Source organism: Humulus lupulus, chromosome X (assembly GCF_963169125.1).
Source record: "Humulus lupulus chromosome X, drHumLupu1.1, whole genome shotgun sequence".
NCBI classification, from domain to species: domain Eukaryota; kingdom Viridiplantae; phylum Streptophyta; class Magnoliopsida; order Rosales; family Cannabaceae; genus Humulus; species Humulus lupulus.
The window spans coordinates 215,014,853-215,025,662 of record NC_084802.1 but is presented as its reverse complement, the minus strand read 5'-3'; the positions used below and the strand labels follow the sequence as shown (position 1 = coordinate 215,025,662).

General features: G+C 35.2%; 2 protein-coding genes across 2 annotated transcripts; one reads left to right on the top strand and one right to left on the bottom strand.

Moving 5' to 3' along the window:
• The first annotated feature begins 1,924 nt into the window (after positions 1-1,924).
• Positions 1,925-5,290, top strand: LOC133805767 (probable serine/threonine-protein kinase At1g09600). Its single transcript, XM_062243925.1, has 8 exons — positions 1,925-2,684; positions 2,809-3,093; positions 3,221-3,532; positions 3,628-3,855; positions 3,949-4,049; positions 4,141-4,255; positions 4,357-4,650; positions 4,755-5,290. The coding sequence occupies exons 1-8, from the start codon at positions 2,193-2,195 to the stop codon at positions 4,908-4,910; spliced, it is 1,983 nt and encodes a 660-aa protein (XP_062099909.1). The 5' UTR covers positions 1,925-2,192; the 3' UTR covers positions 4,911-5,290.
• A 163-nt stretch (positions 5,291-5,453) lies between these two features.
• LOC133805768 (uncharacterized) lies at positions 5,454-7,995 on the bottom strand. The gene is made up of 3 exons (XM_062243926.1): positions 7,579-7,995; positions 6,679-6,803; positions 5,454-6,384 (listed from the first exon to the last, which is right to left on the bottom strand). Exons 1-3 carry the CDS (start codon positions 7,805-7,807, stop codon positions 5,707-5,709), a joined length of 1,032 nt encoding a protein of 343 aa, XP_062099910.1. The 5' UTR covers positions 7,808-7,995; the 3' UTR covers positions 5,454-5,706.
• Between the last annotated feature and the right edge of the window lie 2,815 nt (positions 7,996-10,810).

The window sequence follows — 10,810 nt, the reverse complement described above, 5'->3', positions numbered from 1 at the left end:
ATGACATGTTGAATTGCGAATTAATCATGTCAATCTCGTGTCTAGATCGTACAACACATTTATTAAACATGTTGAGTGTACCATGTTGTGTGACTTGCTAAGTAAACGTCTTATATAATTATGTATTATCTTTGTGTTGTAGATTTTAAAATTTATTATGTTTGATCATGTCAATTTCGTGTTTGCATCATATAGCACATTTAATCGTGTCGATCTTGAATTTGGGTCGCACGACATATATATTAAACGTGTTAAATGTGTCGTATCATATGGATTCTTAATTGAATGTGTCATGTTCATGTTGAATTTTTTGACATATTTAATAATCGTAGCGTACTCATGTTTACTTTAATTGTGTTATGTCGTGTCATAAACTTGTCGACCTGTCGCATATTTTTGTTTACAATTGAGACTCCAATCACTTAATTAGCCAAGTAATTAATCTGTATCATTAATGAATCATCTATATAAATAATCCCTTAATCAAAGTTATTCAGCTTATATCATTAATCAATTTGTCTCTTGGTTGTATTTTAAGTCAGCTTGGGAGAGTGAACAAATGGATGTGAAGGAATGCGAATTGGCTTTTTGAATATCAAATCAATCATAATTGGTGCTACCACGGCTACGATTAAATACAATTAAAAAATGCAAAATGGGATTAGACATTTTTGTGGGGTAGTATAATGGCAGTCTCCTTGTATTAAATAAGTTTATTATTTTAAAATTAGTATAATGGCAGTCTTCTTTTATTATAGATTAAAATATTTGCTATTTACTAATTTGATATGATTGTGCTATATAAAAGGAATTAAGTGGTACATATTAAAATCATAATTATACAAATAATTAGAGAAGCTAGTTTAGTTTCTAAAAATGCCAGCTCATTCTGTTTATATTTAAGCTGTGACTTGTGGGAAAATCACCAAATATAATGTCCAAAAAAACATATATGAAACTTTTCACAATTTAATTGATGATCATAAGGAAATAATGATTAGTATATAAAAAATTGGTTTTAGTTTGTATTTTAAAATAAAAATTATTATCTTGAAATTTTTCATAAACAATACCATTAAAATGCTCTACCTAATACCTATCTTCAGTGTTAAACATTGCATATTATATTTTTTATGTTGTTATTGTGCAAAATTGAGTAAAACGACAACATATTTGCCGTCGTTGGACCTTCGGGTGATCTTAGAAGTTGAAAAGAATCGTTTAGTTAGTTGAAATGGGACCCAATTTGCTAGAGTCGACGTTGAGCCACGTGGAATCCAGCAAACGATAGTTGTACGCACGTCTTCGTTATTTCAAGTTTTCTCAACTCCGACATAAAAATTTCTTATTTTCCAAAAACATTTAAAAAAAAACAGTTTTGTTAAGGAAATAATAGCATTCTAAATCAAACAGTTTCCATTCTTAAAAATACATTTTGTAACCAAAAAGGAAAAAAGAAAAACAGAGTGAATAGCTGGAGAGACCTCGGCTTCTCTCTAACCAGTCCTGTAAAGACCCAAAAACCATTGGGTTTCCTCATTTTTAGGACACATCTACACCCGCAAATCATTCTTTCTTTCATTCCCTCCATCCACATCTCAAAATCATAACAAAGTTTTCTTTCTTTCATTTTTTTTTACTTTTCTCAATTTTTTTGTTTTTCCATTAATGTCCTCTTCATTTTTCAGTCTCCAATTTGTCTGTTTTCTTCTGAACAAAAACCAAACATAATCATCCAGTTTTATTTCATTTTCAACATCTGAAAGAAAACAAAGAGAAAAGATCCGGCGACCCGAAATCCAGTGGTAATATTTTTGGTCTCGAAGGGTCCGGTTTTTTCTACGTTTTTCTTCACCATTCTTTGGCTCTTTTTTTCCCTTCATAAATAAATATATATATATACGGAGCTTTTATTGCAGAGGATATTTTTATGTAATATTATTTGATTTTGTGCTAAAAGTTCGGGATTTTCAGCCATTAAACTTGATTTGTTAATGAGTTTGAGGAGTACCCAGATTGAGATATTGAGGGAGAAAGGAGGGTTAATTAGGGAAACTCTTGGTTTCCCAGGAAAATACAGGATTTCCCATTTGGTTAATGATAAAAAATTTGCAAAGCGGAGCCTCCATTAAAGATTCTCGTAAGAATTCAGGTTCCCCTGTTTTGAAAACTTCGGTTTATACCGTTAAAATATGGGCTGTATTTGTTCAAAGGGAGCATCGGAAAAGGATGTAGCCGAAGAATACGAGAAAGGAAATGAATTGGCAAAGGCAACTTCGGTTCAACTGGTCGCTCCTCCGTCTCAAAAGAGAGAAAATTTTTTGGTTGAGGTTAATGGCGATGGCTCGGTGCGTCCTTTATCTCGGGCGACTTCAAGAGCCAACGCCTCTCAGACCTCTGGCTCTATTCACAGAAAGCCCAAGGAAGACGACAACAGAGTAGTGGTCGTCGAAGGACCCTCGATTGATCATCACCAGAGATTGGCCACCATGGAGTTGAGCTCCAGTAAATCAAAACCACAGATGACTAGGATAGTTAGTGTCGTTAATGGAAACAGCAATGGTAGTGGAGGAAGGGACCCGAATGAAGAGGCGGGTTGGCCGTCGTGGTTGACCTCCGTTGCCGGAGACGCCATCAAAGGGTGGGCCCCTCGTAAGGCAGAGTCATTTGCGAAGTTAGACAAAGTAATTTGGCTCTAAATCTAATTATGACTTCTTTACTTTGCTTGTTATTCGTGTAAAACTTTTTTTGTTTTTTTTTTGTTTTTTTTCCCTATAATTACTTAGTTATATATTTGTGTATATGCAGATTGGACAAGGAACATACAGCAGTGTATATAAGGCTCGAGACCTTGAAACTGGTAAAATTGTTGCACTAAAGAAAGTTCGATTTGTTAATATGGATCCAGAGAGCGTGCGTTTTATGGCAAGAGAAATCCATATCTTGCGTAGACTTGACCATCCAAATGTTATGAAGCTGGAGGGTTTAGTTACTTCCAGAATGTCACGCAGCTTATACCTTGTTTTTGAGTACATGGACCATGATCTTGCTGGGATTGCAGCAACCCCAGGCATCAAGTTCACTGAATCTCAGGTATCTACAACTATTTAGGGTAGTTTTATCTTTCATTTTCCAGGGAAAGTAGTTTCTTGGAAATCAAGCAAGATTTTTTGGTATTGGTAGTAATGCTCAAATTTCATTTTATATGATGGGATTACAGATAAAATGCTACATGCAACAATTGCTTCGTGGACTTGAGCACTGTCATAGTCGTGGTGTTCTGCACCGTGACATTAAAGGATCAAATATTTTGATTGACAACAATGGAGTTCTCAAGATTGGAGACTTTGGTCTGGCGACCTTTTACGACCAGAATCAGCCAATGACTAGTCGTGTGGTGACTCTGTGGTATAGACCACCTGAGCTTCTGCTTGGTTCCACAGAGTACGGACCTGCAATTGATTTGTGGAGCGTTGGTTGTATTCTTGCAGAAATGTATGCAGGGAAACCAATTATGCCTGGCAGAACAGAGGTAACCTTTTCTTTTGCATTACCAAAAAGACTGAATCTGCAATAGCGGTGACTACCTAGCCTGTTTAAATATGTTTACATTTTTTTTTCTTTCAGGTAGAACAAATGCATAAGATTTTCAAACTTTGTGGTTCACCATCAGAAGACTTCTGGCAGAAAACAAGGTTACCACATGCAACTAGCTTCAAGCCCCAACAACCGTACAAGCGACGTCTTCCAGAAACATTCAAAGACTTCCCTTCTTTTGCCATGGCTCTTGTTGATAAACTCCTCGCAATCGAACCAAAAGATCGTGGATCGGCAGCAACTGCACTTGCAAGTGATGTAAGTTGAAAATCACTAGAAAGTAACTATGGCCAAATTCTTGAGTTATCTTAGCCGAACTTTTTCTAACAGTGGGTTTTCCTTCTATGTCAGTTCTTCACAACAGAGCCCCTCCCTTGTGATCCATCTAGTTTACCCAAGTATCCTCCGAGCAAGGAGATTGATGCCAAGCTTCGCAATGAGGAAGCAAGAAGGTACTGTTTTTAGGGGCCCTTGATACTTTCAGATGCTCTAGAAGATTAGCCAAATTTGTTTAGTAATATAATCTCTATCATTTTGTTGCAGGCGCAGAGCAGATACTGTAAAAGGACGTGGTCCTGAATCTGTTAGAAGGGGTTCAAGAGACGCCAACCAATTGCCAACACCAGAATTCGAGGACGACGAAGACACTTCTATGCAGGTATTTTCATGGCTTGAAAAGATGTATAATTATATACGAGTATATTACTCTTTTAAAATGTCTTCCAGTCAAAGATGAACTTAACGTAATCAATATGGCAGAAACATTCGAACGCAAAAACCTCCAGTCATAAGTACAGCAGCCCCCCGGAGGATGGCGGATCAGGTTTTCGAATGGAACCTCCTAGAGGAGAAAGACAGAATGGATATGCTCACTCTAGTTCTATGGTCCATCCTAGTGCTGCAGTAGGATCTTCGCGGAGTAAGACAGTAGATAATTCTACGAGGAATAAATTAAGAGCACAAAGATTTCAAAAGTATCTGGCACCAGCTGAATCATCTATGATCTCTTCTGCTAAAAGGAATGAAACTATGCATGCAAAAGAATCTGAAATGGTAAAAGGAAGAAACAAATCCTTGTAACTTTTCCCGCCGTTATTTTTTAAGCTAGAGAAGTTGATATAAATATACATATATATTTTTTTCATGGATATGTACAGAAGAAGAGCAGAATCCATTACTCTGGACCCTTGGTGCCTCCAGGAGGGAATTTAGAAGACGTACTTAAAGAGCACGAGAGACAAATTCAACAGGCAGTACGTAAAGCTCGTCTTGACAAGGCTAGAACCAATAAAGGCTACGACAATTACAGTTGAAGAGTTATTTTGATTAACAACACTCCAAATAATGGTGCTGCCAATTAAGGAACCAGCGATCGTTATTTAACCAGACGAAGGGCTGCAGCCGGCACACCCTGCAATTAATTTGGTACGAGTCTCACCACTCCAGTAGACCAAGAAGAGATATTACCTCGCAGATCTGACCAAGATTGAACTGGTTATGTATATTCACAATGAAACCAGTGGTGCTGTGATGGAAACTATGTTGTAATAATTTTTTCTTCAGGTGAAACCACTCCAAAGATTATAATTGTCAAGTGGGTATTTTAATTGTTTGGTATAGCTTGAGATATTCGCTTTGTATAGTGTTAAAAAAGGCTGTTTTATATACACATTGTAAATTATCCATTGGCTTTCTCCAGATTCTTTACGTTAGGAAGATAGATTTCGAGGTTTTATGCCAAAAAAATTATCACAATAAAACCAGTTTCCTTTACAGTTAAACTGCTGCCTCCCTTGGACAATTTACTTGATTCATTACTTTCTAGATGACGGAAACGTAACGACGCTGATCAGAAGTTTTCGGAATAGCATATGCTTTATTATAACAGAAGGATTTTACATGATATTTCCTCAATAAGTTCTTTATAGGGGAAAAGAACAAAAAAAAATGAAAGGAAATAAGGAGAAGAAAAGAAACAAGATCTACTAATCTGCTAAGCCATTGAACTTTCTGTACATTTGGCTCTGCATATACCTTCATTACCACTCTTCCTTCGAGTTCGACTATTAGATTAGTTTTTATTATGATCATCTACAGGCTGACCACTAACTACATATCCTGCTTAGGCTTCCGGCTCAATTCAGAATACTGGCCACCCATTAGCTGCAATATCTCCTCCCACAAATTTTCTGATGAAGAATCTGAGAAACTCCCATATATTAAATTTGAGCTGCAAGCAGCAACATACCAGTAATCCGACTCAATCTCCTCTCTCAACTGATCAAGTTGCCACCCAGCATAACCAACAAAAAACCTGAAATCCTGAGGTTTTAGTACTCCCTTCTTTACTAGTTCTGCAGCTTCATCAAGACTGTTCCTGGCACCAAAACAGAGGCCAGGGATAACTTCTTCAAACCCAGGCAGCTTTGCTCTTCCCCCTGCTTTCAACAGAAACATACTTGCCTCCAGAGGCCCACCAAAATGCAAAGAACAATCAGAAAACGTGGTGGCGAGATCAAGATTAGTGGGTTTCATGTGTTTTATCTTCTTGTGAAGAGGACGGTTGATAACAACTCCAAAAGGCCCTTCTTGTGGATGTCTGGTACCGGATCTAAGCAGGAGGACAACAGTTCTTTCAAAAGTTCGAACCCCGTCAAGCTTTTCTGTGGCAACGAGCACACAGCCAGTCTCAGGAACAGAAATAGGATGGGCCCACTTTGAGCCAAGAGGTTTTGACTCATGGGACCAAACACCTTTGCTCTGGGGATCAGATTCTACCTTCTCGGCCTGTAGAATTATTGCAAAGTAATTAGACAATAAGAGCCAACAGTACTATGTACCAACATTAGTCGTGAGATTTAATATGTGATGATGAGACTGATAAGGACAGAAATGCACGATGAAACAACAAAGTGATAGTTACAACAAACCAATTAACAGTGGTTTTTCTTAGTCACCAACTAAATAGCACGGATCTTTCAATGTACTCACTCACATAGAACCGTGAAAAATAAATAAATAAGCACGTAAAATATGGGTGAGCTAAATATATATGTGTGTATAAACATATATCAAAATCACCTGCTCTCGAGCAAAGAGGTTAGCTCTGACTTCTCTCCAATCCAAGTTTATCCGAAGGGAATTCTGAGAATCAGACGAATTGCTTTCTTTTCCACCATCTTCTGGACTAGGCCGATCACCATTTCCTACATGTAACATCTCAACCATACACAATTGCGTAAGTCACGATCAATAAAATGGCTTCATAAGTTCACAAATGTAAGACAAGACAACAGGTGAAAAACAATACATAGTGAAAAACCTATCAAATTCAAAATTAAACTAACTTTGTCCTGATAAGTTCACAACTATGGTATTGTCTTGTCGTAAACGTTAAATATCTCAGATGCTTTACTTCGTTTGTAATTGTACCAATATGTATTTCTTCGAAATACCACCAATAAACCACTAACCAAGTAGACCACCTCAATAGAAGTGAATGTCTTCATCTCGTACTAAAAACTATTTTACATTCCCACCCAGTTCAAGTCTTCACTTCTTTAAATATTATTTCGTACCAAAGAAACTATTAGTAAAAACAAATGAACAGTCACATTATCCAAATTCCGTACCTCAATGAATTAAAATCACAACCTACGAAATTTCAATGCTTGTTCCTTAGCTAATTTAAGAAGGAAAACAAAGACTGAACAACAAAGTAGTCATTGCTCACAAGCATGACCTAAATACGGTTTTTTTTTTTTTTAAAAAAAAAAAATCCCTTTTCCATATTTCCCAGTTATCGAACAGACCAAAAAGTCAAACTTCACAAAGCATGAGTCGAAAAGTGAATTCAAGTTCCGATATTTTACACAAAATAATACATATTAAAAACAAAACCATCGAAGAATTGACAATCCAAGAAAAAAAAATCGCAAAGATTAGCATGCTGATCATCGTTTCAGAGCAGAGAAGGCGTACCAGACGAAGATGAATTGCCATTATTCTTCTTCCCAATAGCTCGAACAACCAAAGAACGAAACCCAGAAGAAGACCTAACCTTGATCTCGACAACCCTGCCCTCGTCAATACCCAGCCAGGAAATCCTCGATTTTGCCGGATTCCAGCAAATGGGTTTCTCGGGAAACGAGTTTCTGAGTAAGACAGGGCTTCTGGTACAGTGTTTCACCTGCACGGACCACAGATCCATGCCCAAACTACCGAACAGACTTTCCGGGAGACTTTTTCCTTTCCTCGAAGAAGAAGAAGAAGAAGAGAAGTGAAGGGTAAGACAATCTGCAACGGATATATATATATAAAGAAAATAAAAGCCAAACACAAATAGGACCAATGAGGTGAAGCAAGAGAGAATTGGCGAAGAAATCGACAAAATGAAAGAGTGATGAGAATATGCTTTATTTAAACCGAATTGGATATGCAAATCACTGCTGTGTGACAACAGACGAGTGCTGGTTTGTGCGTGTGTACACTGAGCGCGCGCGATGTTGGCTTGCGCTGCATTTGGGCCGCACGTTCCTCGCAGGTAATTGTAAAAGTTAATAGAGGTAAACTTAGAGCACTTTCGGTCGATGCCCTAATCTATTTTTTAAAATACATTTTTAAAACAAACATTTTTTTTATTTTACCTTCAAATTTTATATTATATCATACATTAGTGTTTTTATATATTTTTCTACATTATTTAAATATTATATCTTTAAATATTTTACTAATTAAAGTAAAATAAAATAATTAAAAAAATAATAATAAATATATATTAAATAGGAAGGAGAAAATTTATATAGAAAAATAATAATATTAAAATATTATGTAAAGAATATGTAAATATTATCTAAATGTAGATATAAATTAATTGGAGTTTGTACATAGCTATTATAAATATATGTATAAAGGAGCTGATAGAAGATGTTTTTGTTAGTTTTAGCTAATTATTATAGATAAAGTGTATTACAAAATACATCACCAAAACATATTTTTTATAATTTACCTAAACATTTACATTATACGATACACCAACTTTTCTATTTTTTCTCTACATCATTTAAATATTATATTTTTTAAAAAATATTTTATTCATTTTAAGAAATAAAATAATTAAATATAATAGTATTACACTTATATATATACAAAAATTTATAAAAAAAATAATAAAATATTTACCTTGATAAATAATTTTTCACTACATATAGAGAAATACTATTTAGTTTAGTAAAAAAATATAAGTTTACATCACCCATTGAAAAACTATTTAACTAACTTTTATCTATATTATAAAGAATTAGACATTTTAACCAATTGATTGAAAGTGTTCTTAGGACTAAAATTGTGGGGGTATGCCGTATATCTATCTAACTTTACAATTAGTATAATAGAGTACGTAATTCTCAATAATTTACTAACTAAACTTTAAGCCCTACACCACAAAATACTCTTTTTATATATAACTAAATTATATTTTATTTTTTTATTTTCTTCGTATATTACATTCAGACATGTAAGTTTCACACTTTCTCGTAAGCTCTTTTGATTTGATAGATTGTTGATAAGATGTAACGCTTATGTTTAGCAAGACTGAAAATTGAGTGGAGGGAGAGGAACGAAAAAAGAAAAAAGAAAAAAGAAAAAAAACAATTGGGTTTGTCAAAACAAGATTGTGCAAGTTTAACTCTATGTTTGGTAGCAAAGAAAGAAAATAGGAAGGAAAATATATCATGGATAGAAAATTAGAAAGAAAAAAATGAAAAATATATTTACTTGATAGATGTTTGGTAAGTATGAAGGAAAGAAAATTAGAATATATTAAAATTACTATATTATCTTACAAAATATTAATATCATAAGTTTTTGTAAAATATTTTAGTCTCTTTACTTTTATTCATTTGTACTTTAGGAGACTTTTCTCTACATTTTTCTTTTTAAATTGGAGAGAAAAAAATTTGGTGGGCCCCACCCTATATTTTTCCTCTCACTTTTATCTTCTCTTCATTTTTTTCATTTTACCAAACAACTCGATTTTATGTTTGTTTTCACTTTTCTCTCTTCTATTTTCTTTCTTTCCCTACCAAACATAAAGTAAAGGAGAACGAATACCTTTTTTTTAGCTACAGTCTCATTTCTTTACACTTTGTAATATTTACGTCCTGAAAGTTGATTTTGTATCAGTTAAGTCCTCAACATTTTCAAATCACATTATGTTGACCCTTGATTTGGCCAACGACACGGAGTCAAAATAATGACAGGAAATGGGATGAAAAACCATAAGATAATCAAATGGAAAGTAAATAACACAAACGATATTATAGTGGTTCGACCCCAATTGGATGGTAATGACCTACGTCCACTTAGTGTTCTTATTGATATTGAATCTCAACACTGTGATCAATGAACTAGGGTTCACGAGTTTCACAAGCCTTGAGAGGATTACAATTTCGGTGGATAATCACACTATGCTCTTTTCTCTGAATAAAAAGTTCAAAAGTCAAAAGTCATTTCCTTGAGCCATTTCATTCTTATTTATAGGCTCAAGAAGGTTACATGGGCCGATGGGCCTTAATTACCATTAAGATCAGTGTATCAAGGTAATAAAAGGAAACATAATAAATATAATTATTACAAGATTGTGTATCCCAAAGGAAGTAAATAAAAGTATGCGACCAGACTGGTCGCACCTAACCACGAGACTTGATGAATCAATAATTATCTGGTCGATGATCGAACATGATCCACCCACTTGAAACCACCACGTGCCAGCCACGTGTAAGAAAATCTTGCCACGTCATCAGGAGCTGTTTTTGGGTAAACATTGGCCCCCCAAGTTTATTTTACTGCGACCAGCATAAAGTAAACTTAGGTGACTGACCTTTCGCATGCCCCATCAAATGTGTCAGAGCCGTCCATGCCTTCTCAAAAAAGGCAACTAATCATGTCTTTTTCGGTTTCCCAAAAGTGATTTGACGGCTATTACACTTACCCATGTCTTGGAAAGTTACCCCTCGTGATTACCTTGGTAACTGCTCCTTGATTAATATAAATAACCCCTCAGAATCAATTTTCACTTTTTACGTTTTACCTTTATCCTCAAGAACACCGAAGAACAAGGCGTAAAATCTTTAGAAACTCAGATGGTCTTTGACGATCCACGAAGTTCCTGCCCAGCCAAATCAACTTAGCGTCACAGAACTCTACTCCAACC

What these genes read in the sequence shown, in the direction of transcription:
- LOC133805767 (XM_062243925.1), top strand. Translation starts at nt 2,193, where the DNA reads ATGGGCTGTATTTGTTCAAAGGGAGCATCGGAAAAGGATGTAGCCGAA. An exon ending in CATTTGCGAAGTTAGACAAA is followed by an intron (nt 2,685 to 2,808) that starts GTAATTTGGCTC and finishes GTGTATATGCAG; the next exon opens with ATTGGACAAGGAACATACAG. An exon ending in TTATGCCTGGCAGAACAGAG is followed by an intron (nt 3,533 to 3,627) that starts GTAACCTTTTCT and finishes TTTTTCTTTCAG; the next exon opens with GTAGAACAAATGCATAAGAT.
- LOC133805768 (XM_062243926.1), bottom strand. Translation starts at nt 7,807, where the DNA reads ATGGATCTGTGGTCCGTGCAGGTGAAACACTGTACCAGAAGCCCTGTC. An exon ending in TGGCAATTCATCTTCGTCTG is followed by an intron (nt 6,804 to 7,578) that starts GTACGCCTTCTC and finishes TGTTACATGTAG; the next exon opens with GAAATGGTGATCGGCCTAGT. An exon ending in ACCTCTTTGCTCGAGAGCAG is followed by an intron (nt 6,385 to 6,678) that starts GTGATTTTGATA and finishes ATAATTCTACAG; the next exon opens with GCCGAGAAGGTAGAATCTGA.